The sequence below is a fragment of the Triticum aestivum genome, chromosome 1A (assembly GCF_018294505.1).
Source record: "Triticum aestivum cultivar Chinese Spring chromosome 1A, IWGSC CS RefSeq v2.1, whole genome shotgun sequence".
Classification (NCBI taxonomy): domain Eukaryota; kingdom Viridiplantae; phylum Streptophyta; class Magnoliopsida; order Poales; family Poaceae; genus Triticum; species Triticum aestivum.
In genome coordinates this window covers 552,017,476-552,032,739 of record NC_057794.1, presented here as the reverse complement: position 1 = coordinate 552,032,739, position 15,264 = coordinate 552,017,476, and the positions used below count along the sequence as shown (strand labels likewise).

General features: G+C 43.1%; 1 protein-coding gene across 3 annotated transcripts; it reads left to right on the top strand.

Annotated features, from left to right (window-relative positions):
* The first annotated feature begins 5,083 nt into the window (after positions 1–5,083).
* Positions 5,084–8,519, top strand: LOC123180679 (uncharacterized). 3 transcript variants are annotated; one of them, XM_044592787.1, is made up of 8 exons: positions 5,084–5,201; positions 5,589–5,632; positions 5,756–5,839; positions 6,110–6,236; positions 6,462–6,658; positions 7,105–7,420; positions 7,919–8,085; positions 8,182–8,519. In XM_044592787.1, the coding sequence occupies exons 2-8, from the start codon at positions 5,611–5,613 to the stop codon at positions 8,328–8,330; spliced, it is 1,062 nt and encodes a 353-aa protein (XP_044448722.1). In that variant the 5' UTR covers positions 5,084–5,201; positions 5,589–5,610; the 3' UTR covers positions 8,331–8,519. The 3 variants fall into 3 exon arrangements, with proteins under 3 accessions (XP_044448722.1, XP_044448728.1, XP_044448736.1); XM_044592793.1 differs by lacking the exon at positions 5,756–5,839; XM_044592801.1 differs by lacking the exons at positions 5,084–5,201; positions 5,756–5,839 and adding an exon at positions 5,354–5,424.
* The last annotated feature ends 6,745 nt before the right edge of the window (positions 8,520–15,264 follow it).

Genomic DNA, 15,264 nt, shown 5'->3' with positions numbered 1-15,264 from the left:
GGATATGCCGTGCAAACAAATGCTGAGTTAAAAGGTCATATCTTTACACTAATTTAAGATTGTCTTTATCTCAAGTGCTGGCTCCTACATCATTGCATTTCACCAAGTGAAATGCTACATTTCTACTCCTAACCCATTCTCTTTTTCTTAGTGTTTTTGTTATGCAGGTTGGACGAAAAGAAGAAGATCCAGAAAAGATCTTAGTAATAAGATAGTTTTGACTTTGTGAAACTTGCTACCTATCCATGAAATTGTGTAATATTGATGAAACTATGTATATATATGGATGAAACTTGCTACTATTGGTAACATGTGTTGGATATATATGTGTTCATGACTATTGGTAATATGTGTTGGATATGCTATATATGTTTGATTTTCTATGAAAATGAATTTATATAAGAAAAACAGAATTAAATGGGGCAATATAGGCTCTTCGCCATCTGCCAGCAGATGGCAAAGAGCCATGCCCTTTGCCGTCCGCTGGCTGACGGCAAAGGCCTTTGCATCTTTGCCGTAGCTCGTTTAGCCAGACGTTTTGTCGTCTGCTGGCTGACGGCAAAGGCCTTTGCTGTCTGCAAGGCATGCCTTTGTCGTTCGCCATGGCATATGGCAAAGTTCCTGATTCCTGTAGTGTTGGTGGCATCGAGTAGGCCTTGGCTTCGTCCTAGGAGTCGGTGAGGATGCTGTGATTTTGGTGGAGCAGGTTAAGGCGGCGCTGTATGGATGGAGCAACATCGATAGACGAAGCGATCGTCAGAGCAGCTCCTTGGAGGTGGAGGACGGGGTGGCTGAACCGGCGGGACGACGAGATGGAAGATGGATCCTCATCCGGGGAGGTGGATGAGGGACATCATGCTGTTGCGGTGGATGACGTCGTCGGGGAAGAGGCTCCGGCTAGGTAGCGGTGAGGTGGCGGACGGAGGAGGGTGGGGTTTCGCAGCTAGAGCGGAGAGGTTATGGCAGCCTGGATTTCGAATGGCGAAAAGGAGGCAATGGGAGGGGGGAACCATGACTTAGGGACGCGCTTGTCCAAAATGTAGGGTGTGTTACAAAAGTACCTTCATCGATTTGAACTAGCGGCCCTTTCGGCTTAGGGTTAGAAGGGGGATTTCGCGTGTCGGAATTTGGCAGCTGGAGGGAATTTTCGCAGACGTTGTAATTTTGGGATAGCAAGGTGCGGGTTGTGAAGACGCGAGTTTTGGGAGCACGGTACCTGAGGCCTCCTTTGGTTTAGAAGAATCTTGTAGGAATTTCATAGGATAGGATTTCTATAGGAAAAATTCCTTCAAAGCCCTTTGGTTTGTAAGAATGGAATCCTATTTCTATGGAGAAATTCTTCATATCCTTCACATTTCATAAAAAATAAACATCAACCTAGACTTAATGAAAAAAAAAAATCCTATAATGTGAATTAAAGGGCATCTCCTTTCCTATTCCTACTTATGGGATTTGAGATACATGTCATCTCATTTCCTATGACTTTTCTATTCCTATGATTTTTTTACCCTATGAACCAAAGTAGGCCTAAATTTTTGGGATATAACAGAGCGCAGGTTGAATTTTAGGGACAAGCCTAACGTGTAATATTGTACTTTTACATAACAAACCAATTCGCACTTCCGTCAACGAAAAAAATATAACTATTTACACCACAGAGAGAGAGAGAGAGAGTCTTGTCCCGTTTTACTATACAAATGCTATTCAAAGTTATGAATCCATGTTATGTTCAATTAAATTTTTTCGCTGGCTGTATAATGCATGTAACCTACTCATACCAACATTTTAGTGCATTCCAAATGTCTATACTACCGCTGCAATTACAACTAAATTTGAATTCATTTATCTACTTGAATAAGAATCTACAATCATGATTGTTGCCAACTTCAACCATCATTTATGTATTACCTTAACAACACACCACATGATTACTATAGAGATAGATATGAACTATGTGTACTATATAAACTCGAATTCAATTTTTTGAATACATTTGATGTTGATTCTAGATAATAGTACATTTGATGTACTATCTAAATATTCATAATCTAAACCATGTTCCATACGTACACCGTGTTTATCACACAAAGTATAATGCCCCGCCTCCTACATTATGACAAGTATTTAGCCCTGAGCTGCAAAAGCCACACATTATCCCAAGCTATAATCAATGATCTACAATAAGATATCTTCTTCAAGTATCCGTATCCACTTTTCTATAATGATTTATGACCTCTGTTCATCTTTTACACCTTCACGATCATCTTCTCTTTGTAGCTAGGTAGCGCTAACTTTCTATCGTGCATGCACACACCCGCCCCCTCTCACCCTCCCTCAGTGTCCCCTCATCATGCACATTCATTATTTCTCTTTAGGTCGTTCACCCACGGTGTGTGTAGGTCCCCCGACTCCTTCTTTCCGGCTCACACCGGTCGATATACCTCTCTAGCCAAGTGTGCCTACCACAAACACACACTTCCCCTATTCTCTTCTCACCGTCCATGCCCCCCTATGTCAAATACGGTTCGACGCAGGTGCACACTCCCGCCCCTCTTTTCATCTATCCCATACTCACACACTCCCCCCCCCTCGACACAGTAGGCCTCTCGCACCACCTCCTAGCCGCACCCCTCTCCCCCTGTCCGTCTCTCCAGACCTTATTTGCTTCTAACACATGCATGCATGTATACGTACCGATCTCCCCACATAGCTAGGTCGACTATAATTCTTTTTCCCCACACACCGATAGACTTACCTCACTAGTTATGTCTCTCCCTTTCTCGGACACACGACGGTTGATATTCCTATGTAGTTACGTATGCTTACCACAACCATATCGTCCCCCCTCATCATCCTTGCATACCTCCCGACCCGTCTCTCACATGGACGTGCATAGACAGGCAGGCATCCCCGGCCCTCTCTTATTGATATTGCACTTGCATGTCTACCTTTCTGTTTGCTCTTAAAAAATCAGTTGATACTTATTAAAGTCGGATCAGCCTGGTTGTTAGTCTACCATCATTGATGTATTATTATTCGCAGTGTGAATCGGAAAGTCATGTGTCTTCTTCACTTGGTTACACATAGTAGGACTGCTAATCGATGCTCATTTGATCAATTTGTTGTAGGACTGCTTCTGGATTTCTGGTGGTGCTGCTGCTGTCGAGGGCTCGAGGCTATAGACGAGTCTGAAGTTCCTATGTAATGTTGCGTAGTCTGGTGTTTAACTACAGATAGTACGGTATGGTGTAGTAATGCTTGGGTGATGGTTCTCAGGTGTTTTACTGCCGGATTCACATTCAAGAAACTTACTCCGAACATTGTGTTAAATTCTTCTTTTACCACTTTATCACAATTATCGGAATTCATATTTTTTAAAGCTTCATGAAGATAAAGAATTTGATGCAATTTCACTTAACATCTTTTGTGTAGCTTCCTTTTGTAAACCCAACTAGCAAATAAACAAGAAATTAAAAGATTCAATTGCAAGATCTAAAGTTAACCTTCAAGCACTCACCTCCTCGGCAATAGAGCCAGAAATAATTTGATGTCTACTACACAACCTTATTCTTGTAGACTCTCTTGGGCATCCAAGCATGGAGTTTTGTAGGACAATAGAAAATTTCTCTCAAGTGGATGGATGACCTAAGATTTACCAATCTGTGGGAGGTGTAGTATGAAGATGGTCTTTCTCAAACAACCATGTGCTTAATTAAATTCAATTTACTTGCCCTCCTCCCCCTCCCTCCCCGAGCCGCTCCCGCGAGCGTCCTTGGGAGAAACCCTAGAGCGTCGCCTCCTCCCCTCTCCCCCGCGCTGCCGCCGGGCAAAGCTCGGCTGGCGTCGATGGCGGCGGGGATCTTTTCCTCTTCTTTGCGGTTGCCTGCCAGAGCGGCACGAGGAGGCGCTGGGCTGGTGCAGCGGCGACCTGGGGTCCTGCCGGCGTGCGGCGGCTGCGGTGTGGCGTCTTTCTCGATTAAAAGAAGGTGTGGCCGTATTTAACACCACATCATTTCTATGCTTCCAATCTCCCATAACACAAGGAGTAGCATGGAGTGGAGGTCCTTTTGGGTGCTCGTCGACAGCTCCAATGAAGTGCACCAAAGCAATGATGGCGTGCTACCTGGCAAAAGCATTGTGTGACACGAACCAACATATGATCGGATGGTTGGGAGGACAGTGATATTCCCATCACACCAGAGTTCAAGTCCTAAACTTGACATCGGTGCTTGCATTATTCCTCGATTTATTTCAGGCTTCCAGCGATGTTCGTTCAGTTGGAGGAAACATTCCCGTCAATTGCGAGGCGCGTGTGATGACTTTGTAAAATCTCAAGATGCTATGCTGGCTCAGTCTCTCGAAGGTGGTCATATGGGTAGGATGCAATAATGCTACACGCACGTAGCTGTGACGGGCGTTTCACGGATTGGTTAACGCTAATTGGCCTCTCCCTCCCTGATTTTCAGGGGGTGGGCCCTTGTCTCTCCCTAATCCCAATTAGAAGATGCCACCTGTGCTGGTCCGTGAAGTATGTAAAAACTTTTTCGTGTGTCTAGCATCTCTCGGTAGGATGTGCGTGTGTGCGGTCATGTGGATAAGTGTATGTGAGTGACTCCGATTGTACATAGTTAAAGAAAAGCATTGTGTGTGTGTGTGTGTGTGTGTGTATAAAGGATCGTCAAAAAATACATTCACGGGACGTTGCTACATGTTACGAACTCACCAAGGCGGGCTACCTTCGCGCGGGGAGACACGGAAGCGTTCCATGCCACACGATATGTGCGGGGTCGGACGGCGCTGGACGCGGCTTACAAAAGTAAGAAATTATCCCTCAAACATTTTTCTAGATTGATAGGTCTCGATCGCAATAAGGGAGATATAGGGTTCGCGCGGAATCCTACCCCCGGAACGGGACGCTGAGTCGCTGACAACGTGGGCCTGCTACTAAAAAAAAGCAGTGCTATCAGGATTAAGGACGATGGATCAAATCATCCGTAGATTGCAAATCCGTTTGAGATGGACATCGTCCAGATCCCGGAATCGTGTGGTTACCGGATACTACTCCTACGTCGTGATATATATCCCCGAGTTCGTTATTAGAATCCAAAACTGTAGAATACGGAGCACGCAGCCCCAACAAGACGCCGTCCGTCGACCCAGGAAACCAAGCCATTGTGCAATTTGTGCCCAAGTCCAGCCAGGTCTTTCTCCTCTCTCCCACTTTTGCTTTCGCCTTCTACGTTGCAGGGTTTCGACTTTCAGGGCGACCTAGTATCAAGTACTCCCTCCGTAAACTAATATAAGAGCGTTTAGATCACTAAAGTAGTGATCTAAACGCTCTTATATTAGTTTACGGCGGGAGTACTACTGTATTGACTTTCTTGTGATCGTCTGCAAAAGAAATCGGGTTTAGGTTATTTTCAGGTTCATCTCTTGTACCTCTGCATTGCGGTCGGCAATATGAATAATTTTTGTATGCCTTAGTAACTGTGTGATCAAGCTATGGCTATGAGGCATCATTATCAAGATTAGATATTTTCCTCATTGTGCCCTTACTACTATGGCCCGATGATCAATTTCACTTGCAGGAGAAGAGGAAGGGGCGGAGCTATGGGCAACTCCGGCAGCACAGGTATGTTCGCCCGCCCAATTGAACCTCAGATTGTTTCTGCTATAAACGAAAAGTCAGACACGAAATTCACAACAATTAATCCCTTGTAAGTACACTGTGAGATCTCTCCCTTAACTTTCTTAGGTAGAAGTGAGATCTCTCCGCGAATAAACTCGGATAGTACCCTAGCGGACTCCCCATGGGGAGGATTCGAACACCGGTGGTTAGGTGGGCCACTTTACCACTATTAGTTTATACATATGAGAAAAGTGGCCTCTTCAAACCAAGCAAAAAAGAAGAGAAAAACGCATGTACTGTATCTGTATGCAAGATTTTCATCCATATAACCTGAACATAGAGAAGTATTCTGCACCCTTCTATTCTCCCCATGGTGAATATTGCAACTTGTTTATCTGGAACTGCAAACCTGCACATAAATTTGCTACCCTTTTTTTTCTCAGTTGTATAATTTTGATTTATGCACTTGTCAAATTTCAGCTCCCGCGCGTCTAGGAAAGACCCATGTTCCACATTTGGAATGGAAGGTGCATGACTTCTCAGCGCTGCTTGAGACGAAAGCTACCTCGGCGATATCTTCTTTTTTTCACTGCTCTGGGTACAAGTGGTACGCATCATAACTCAAAAGGAACTTTGCAAAATTAACGTATTAGATGTGTAAATATCATACGGTCATGTTTCAGTCAGGTTGAAATATCAATCACAATCACGCGAACCCATGAAAATAGCCGGACAATGAAGCTTGAGGATGCATCAAGTGAAGAAATTAAACTTATACTCATTTAGTTATGACTTCTAGGCTTACTTCGTTTTTCTTCAATTCCCTTCGCAGGTGCCTGCAAGTGACTCCAAAGCACAATCAAGATGCTCAAGTGTCTCCAAATCGCAAACAAGATGATAAAGGAAATCCATATGTTGCTCTTTCTCTTATGATATTCCGGGAAGGCTTGGAGCCAGGTCACACGGTGCATGCAGTGTTTGAGTTGTCAATATTCAACCATTCGAAAGGAATGTATCGTGGATGCAAAGGTAGACTCGTGAATGTGTTTGTTCAAGTACATCCATACTATTTCCCCTCAAAAACTAATACATCCATCATCTTAGCTGGGACGGAGTACATGGTCTTGACTGCATCACCAGTTAGAGCTATAGATTCCATCATTACAAATCAATACCTATCAATGTCGTAACATGATCAATTACTTTGCCCATTAACAAGTCGTTTCATATTTTCTTCGCTGTTAAGTTTATCCATTGACCTTCTGTACTGTGTGTCACACTTGAGACTCTTTTTGATTGGGACAACATTCCAGAGTACATATGCATGTTCGCTTTTTAAGAATCATTATTTAGATGGATTTCTCTACTTTAAACTCAGTTGATTGTATTCTTTTTGCGGGAAAAGGTTGATTATTTTTTATTTTGGATATTTCAAGTGTTTATTTCTCTAATTTTCAACTTTTACCTAAACACAGCTAGCTACAACTTCAATGTCAAGAATACCTACTCGAACAAGGAATGCTTGATTCCTCTTGAGGAGCTACTGAAATCATCTGCTTTTCTAGTTGATGATAGTTGTGTCTTTGGTGTGGAGATATTAAAAATTGACGTCTCTTCTTCCGAAATGAAGTCTGTCGTGGTTCAGAAAAAGGCTATCACAGTTCAGAACCTCTTTGTCCAGAAGAAGGGATTCATGGAAGGGACATACACTTGGACCATGAACAATTTCCTAGAATTGGACTCTCAGCACTTTGTCCGTTCTCCTACATTTGAAGTTTGCGGGCATAAATGGTATTCACCTGTTACCAGTTGCATCACAAATTCTCTCTCTATAAATACTATGCATGTGTTATCCGACATTGTTGCTTATACATATGTTTTAGCTTACCATACCTTGTTAGTAGTTACTTCACAGTGGACAGAAGCATTTTTTAGTGCTTTGTGTCAATGGACATCACCGATAGCCAATGGTCATGTCTTTGTGCAAGGCAGCAAGGTCTATTTTTAGTTTGATCTTTAAGCATGGAACCAAATAACTCTTTTCTTCTAGTATATTTACAGTAACATTATTATTAAATTGTACTGTAGTCATGTTTTGCTCAGATTTTTTGTATAATTGTAAGACTCTAATTGTAATGCCACCAAGTCGTGTTCAAAGTTAATGGGTGTACCTGCCTACGCCCAAGCTCAGCCACAACTTTCTCATTTCATAACTAACCACATTCTTCAAATAAATTTCCGCGGGTACCCAATTGTATGTGAAGTATCACTTCCCATTCTTGTCAACAGGTACATGGGCATGTATCCGCGTGGTGACAAGAGCAGCACTGATTGCCTCGCCTTGGGTTTGTACCCGGAGTCCTCGGATGAGCTCTTTATCGAGTCCAGGAAGGTGCTTCGAATGAGTCTGTCCATCCTGGACCAAAAGAATGGAAAATACTTAAGAAGAACTTCAGGTTAAGTTGTTCTTAGCAACTACCAGTGCAGTGTGTGAATTACTGTTTGTAACCCCCTGATAATTACAGTTCATCTTACTTTTCTGGTGATGGCAGGTCTCTTGGTGTGTTTTAGTCAAGGCTGGTCATGGTCCGACTTCTTGCCGCTCAAGGAACTCCACGATCTGTCAAGAGGCTATCTTATAGAATCGAACTGCGTCGTCAAGGCTGATCTTACTATCTTTGGGTCATCCAGTGATGGCTAGATGCTTACCTCGTGGCCTGGTGTAGAGTTAATATGCCTTCATCCTACTACTATATATACATATATATGAGATGGTGGTGTTGATTTATTTAAAGTTCTTATATAGTATTAAAGATGAACTAGTTCACAAGAAGTCAAGAAATGAGTACTAGGTATATTTTCTCTAATATATTATTTGCAAGTACCTCAATTTGTGTATGGATGATGTTCCATCGATCATGTCAGTTTGATGAGTTTCATTTGCATTTGGTTCCATGATCCCATCTTCACGGCCTCAAGCATTTTCAAATGTCGGCCAAAAACGTTAGTGGACTTGCTACAAATTCTTATAAACTGTAAGGCAATGATTTTGGTCTTCTATGTCTTCTTCTCTTTGAGAGCGATCCATTCAAATAAGACTAATTTGTTTCCTTTCACTTTTTACCACTGTATCACTACCACATTTATTTACATCCATTTAATATTGCTTCCTCTACATGATTATCTGCGTGATTTATCACTGCCACATTTATTTATCCTTTTTTAAGTCTTCATGTTGCAAATGAGACTTCATTGGTTGCCCTTGGTGTGATGTGGTTTACGTGAGCATGCATCGGTTATATTACGGTGCTGCAGTTGTGCTGCCTATTTCCTCTTTTGAAATGTCAAATTGCACTTCTTCCTGTCCTGTGATAACATTCTGGTAATATAGGATGAGCATCCTTGTATTTTTATTTTATTTTGAGGGATCCTTGTACGTTTCTTGCTCAACACAGCAGAAGCTATCATAATTTGGTTACTGTTGCTTTTGTTGAGTGAGTGGTACCCCCTCCCGTGTGATCCTTTTTTTGGTGTGCAATGGTGTTATGGCCGATTTAGCTAGGCCCACAGGGCAATCTTAGCCCACAAGTTATCTTAGATTAATTCTTATGTAAGTTATCTTAGGTTAATTCTTATGCAAGTTATCTAGGTTATAAATATAGGTTGTAAGATTTTTTTTGAAATTAAGCAATAAGAATATTATTATCCCTATTGCCCAGCTCCCGGAAGAGCCGGAACCCTAGCCGCCGCCGCCATCTCCCTCCGACGCGACGGCGCCCAGCCGCCGGCGCGCCCGATCATCGCCCGTCCCACTCCATCCTTCCCCTACAACCTCCGGAGCAAATAAGAAATAAGAATTGTAACATCACATTGTGATCAGTATTAGCGTTATGAAAGCAAGACTTCTGAATGCCGTGGACAACTGCAGTATGGCATTTCTGAGCAAGCACAATTGCATCACGGCAACATAACTTGATGATACTCGTAGCAACCACAACATAACATGTGAATCAATCATTTGCAATATGAAGCATTGACGTCAGGTCAATCATGGAAACAATCTTTAAAAGGACCTATAATCAAATGTGATAATCTGAACCGGCAGTGTACTCTTGAATTGCATTTGATTAGATGTCGAATCGCTAAATGTGCAAACATAGAGAGAAATAACCGAAGCGGTAATCAGTATTTTTCTCTAACAGGGTAGCTCCTCGGCAAAGCAGATCAGAGAAATTACAACTCTAACATCACAGTAATCAGTATTAGTGTCATGAAAGCAACAAAAAAATTGCAAGAAAAGTGGAATAAAAGAAAGGAAAGGCATGGATAATTATTGTCATACTTTTGTACACAATACACAAAGAAGCAGGAGATAATACAACCTGGTCTCTCGCAGGGCAGAGATAAGTTGGTCAAGGGAAAGGCCAGCCAATGACTCATGCAATGCAGCTAATATAACCATCCATCTTCCATCAGTAAATCCCAAAAGCAACCTGAAGGAACATGTAAACATCCTCAAGAACAATTTATAACCACAATGCTTTGTCATACTCAAGAACTTTTTGTCTGAACCAAACACTGTTAAACAGGGCGATGGCTACTGGACATGCCACCTCCTCCGTAAAGCAAAAATGCAGACCAGAGAAATAACAAATGTAACACCGTAGTTACAAGCATAAGCATTCTGAAAGTGAGAATGGCATGCAAAGAATTTTATTAATATACCAAAAAAAATGCTTGAAAATGTGAACATGAAAAGTAAGAAAGACAAGGAAAATGGATGAATATCTGTAGAAGAGAACTTTCAGAAACATTACACATAAAAGGAGACTAAGACAAGATGCAAACTTTATCTGACAATTTGCATGGATTTACACTTGTTACTGAAAAATAGAGAGGCCACGGTTAGTCGGCCATTATATTCTATCACAAGTACTATGAAGCACCTATTAACCATGTCCAATTTTATATATGATATGTCTCCTGCCCGAGTAATATTCAAGTTGGTGTTTCATCTGTCGTCGTACAATGAAGCGCCTGGTCCAGGTCAACGACATTCAGTTGTCCCAAGCTGGTGCTCAGCAGTACATGTCGAAGTATTTTACTATATATACTGTTTGGGTGAAATTTTGTTGTGAAGTCTGGTCTTTAGTCAGCTTTTGGCGTCTGGGTATGGGTTTAATCATTTCTCCTGCCACTGCCCATTTGCCATTTACCTTTAGGGCCGGGATACCATGTGATGATTGGTATTGATAGACTCTTTTTATTTATTTATTGGTATTGATAGACTTCCCACGGTGTCAATTAGCGTCATTATGTTTTTTACTCGCTAACCCTCAAGACAATTGTGCACTAACAGGCAGTTCTTTATCATTTTCTGATGTTTGGCTTAGGCGGTGGATAAAGGTTTTGCCAGGTTGATCTGGTGATGTTTTGTCCTCGAATCCTGACCAACATGAGCCAATGTAGGCAACTAGGGCCGATGTTAGTCGAGCTCGACGGAGCCCAGCCACAGCTCCTCTCAGTCACCTCACTGAGCCACGGTCACTGTCGGAGTCGCACAACCGTTGAACACAAGTACACAACTACTCCCTCTGTAAACTAATATAAGAGCATTTAGATCACTATTTTAGTATTCTAAATGCTCTTATATTAGTTTACAGAGGGAGTAACTGTTAACCTGTTCAGATGGCCTTGACCTGGGACTAGGACAGGATGGGCGACAAACCATGTACGGCCTGATGAATGCTGTCAACAGGTTGACACAGCAGCAGCTTTCAGGCTGCTTCCTGAACACTGAACAGGTCAGTATGGCATTTCAAGTGAACTGCAGCACAGTAACATAACATGATGGATAAACTCACAGGAACCACAACCGCAGCACAGTAACCTAACATGCTGGATAAACTCGCAGGAACCACAACACAACACAACATGGGGGTCAAGAATTCAACATTTGCAACATGAAGCATTATCATCAGGTCGATCATGGGAACAATCTCTCATAAAAGGGTCGATTATGAGTACCCCGCACTGATTATAAACCAGGAGGTACAAAACGGAAACTCCCAGGCTCATCTACATCGTCAGAATACCAGGATATGGTTCTCAAAACCAAAAAAACATTCACCTTCTCCCATCAAAATCCATCAGAAATATGATTAAAAACCTTATCGACAGAATGCTCATCAGATTACCTGTCAGAAACAGATTTGTTAACATGTCGAATTGCTGAATGAGTAAATGTGCAAACACATATATAAGAAAAAAAATTACAAGCGGCGATGTACTCTTGAACACTAGGAATCAATTTGTGTTCAACTCGATGAATATAGGTTCAGTCAAACGAATAAACACTGTTACAAAAATATGATGACTGCTGAACATGGCAGCTCCTCTGCAGAACAGAATAGCGTTATGAAAACTCTGACATAACATTGTTACAAAATGAAAGCAATAATGGCATGCACCACCTTTCCTTGTATATTGAAAAATGCAAGACAGCATGAACAAGATAAGTAAATAAGAAAAAAGATAGCATGAACGAGAGATGTGAAATAAGAAAAAGGAAATGAATGGATAACTATGGAGATACTTTTGTACACATAACACAGATAAGCAGGAGATTAATACAACCTGGTCTTGAGCTAAGTTGAGCCAGGGAGATGCCTGCCAAAGAGTCATGCTATGAAGCAAAGAGCTGACGAGTATCTATCTTCCATCATTAAATCCTGAGAAACATGTAAACATCCTCAAGACCACTTCATAACCAGAATGCTTTGTCATACTTAAGAATTTTTTTTTGTCTGAACCAACAACTGTAAAACAGGGTGATGGCGGGTGAACATGCCACCTCCTCCGTAAAGCAAAGATGCAGATCAGAGAAACAATAAATGTAACACCGCATTTTACAAGTTTAAGCATTCTGAAGTTAAGTATGTCATGCAGCAATATATCAGAAAATGCTTGCAAACGTGAACAGAAAAACTGAAAAGCGAAGGAAAATGGATTAAGAATTACTCCCTCTGTAAAGAAATATAACTAACTTTACTGATCTAAGTGCTCTTATATTTCTTTACAGAGGGAGTATGAAAGAAAACTTTCAGAAACATTACACATAAAAGGAGATAAGACAAGATGCAAACTTTGTCTGATAATTTGCTTGTATTCTTCCCTGATTTACACTTATTGCTGAAAATTAGAGAGGCCATGGTTAGTAGGGCATTATTATATCACAAGTATGAAGCACCTATTACTTTCACTTCCAATTAGCCATGTCCAGCACTATTTGATAATTTAAACAATGTACAAAACATAGCTGCTTCCCATTATATAAGAATATTATCATTTCTTACAAGCTGCAGGAACTATACTCCAAACCAACATAGTTAGTGTGACGCCCGGATAATTAGGCTATAGTAATCACGTGTTAATGATGCCAAGCCATCAAAGTTACTGTCGTTAATCTCGCGTTAGTTCAGAACCGATCCAAATTCAAATTTGAAAGAAAGGCAAACAACAAAACTTTTGAAACATTAAAACCAAAATGTTCGGTTTGTGGCAAATAATCCTTACTAAATATTTGTGAAGGAACCACACTTTTATTATGTGTTTTAATGCACTAAAATGATTTAAATATTAGCAAACCTGGTTATTTAAATGCCTTTATAGATTGATAAAATATCAAACCAAATTAATTGGGGTCTAGACTTTTGTGGCGGTGGACTAAATCGAAATGTTCAAATTAGATGCAAAGTATATATTTTTACAGAACCTAAAATAATAGGAAACAAAAAATAAAACAGAAAAGAAAAGAGGAAAATAAAGAAAATACAAAAGAGAAAACAGAAAACAAAAATAAGAGCAAACCCCCCCCCGGGCCGTGGCCCAACTGGGCCAACACCCCCAGGCCCGGCCGGCCGGCCCACCCCGCTACCCCCCTCCTTATCCACTCCCTCCCCCAAACCCTAACCGACAGCCACCCACTCGCCCCCCCCCACTCGCTTTCTCCCTCTCCCCCCGATCCAATCGGGATCGGGCCCGACGCCGACGCCGCCCCTCCCGCACTCCCCTGCGCCCCACGCCGCCTGGACCGCGTCGGCCACCTCAACCGCACGCCGTGCGCCTCGTACCCGCCGTCCCCAGCGCCCGTGGACGGCCCGCCGTCGCCGCTCGACGCCGTCCCGCCGCCAGGAACCTCCCCCGCCGGACCACACCTCGCCGCCTCGACCGCCTCCTCGCCGGAACCACGTCCCGTCGCCGAGTCACCACCTCGCGTCCTCGTCCTCCTCCCGGAGCTCCTCCGCCTCGACTCCGTCGACGTCGTCCCCAACCCTCCCCGAGCCCACTGCCTAGTCCCCACGATCGCCGGTGAGGCCCCCGGCCTCTTCTCTTCCTCTGTCCCCGTATGCACGCGCTCGCGACCACCGCCACTGTTGGCATCGCCGTCGGCCACCGCGAGCCCCCTGCCCCTCGCCCTGTGCTGCTCCCCACGGCGCCCGCAGCACCCGTCGGCGCTCCTCCTCGCTGGTCGTGTCCACCCCAGCCCCGCGCGCCACTGTCCGCGCCGGCGCCACCCCCCCTCGCCTCCGCCCGCCGTGGCCCCGGCTGGCCGCGCCGGCGTGCCCCATCGTCGGTGCCCCCGGCGGCCTCGTCCCACCCTGCGGGCGAGTGCCCGCTCGGGTGCGCCCGCGCCCAGCGCCCACGCCGTTCGGGCGAGCGCCCGCACCCATGCCCGCTAGCCCCTCTGGGCCACAGACACATGGGGCCCACGCCCCAAAACAAAAAAAAGAGGGATTAAAATAATAATAATAATAATAATAAAATTAAAATTAATTAAAATAAATATAATTAATAAAAATAAAAATGATTTAATAAAATTAATTATTAATTAATTAATTATCTAATGAATTAATTAAGTTAATTAATCCGGTTTAATTAATTTAGTTAACTAGTTAGGTTAATTAAATAGTAATTAAATTAACTAATCTGTAATTAACCTAAACAGAGAATGACAGGTGGGTCCCACTGGACCCACATGTCAGGTTGACCACGTCAACTCTGTTGACTGCTGATGTCAGCATGACATCATGCTGATGTCATTAATCTGTTTTTCGAATTAATTAAATAATTAATTAAATTCCAGAAATTAATAAAATCTTTAGAAAATCATATCTTTTAATCCGTAACTCGGATTAAAATATTTTCAACATGAAAGTTGCTCAGAACGACGAGACGATTCCGGATACGCAACCCGTTCGTCCGCCACACCCCCCTAACCTATCGAACTCGCAACTTCCCCCCCCCTCTGGCTCCTCTGCCCGAAAACACGGAACCCCGGGAATACTTCCCGGATGCTTCCCCCCTTCACCGGTATCACCTCCTACCGCGTAGAACACGTCTAGCTCTGCCTGTTATCCTGTTATGCACTTGCTTGCTATGTATTTACTGTTTCTCCCCCCTCTTCTCTCCGGTAGACTACGAGACCGACGCTGCTGTTGACCAGTTCGACTACGGAGTTGACGACTCCTCTCTCTTGCCAGAGCAACCAGGCAAGCCCCCCCTTTGATCACCAGATATCGCCTACTCTTCTCTATACTGCTTGCATTAGAGTAGTGTAGCATGTTACTGCTTTC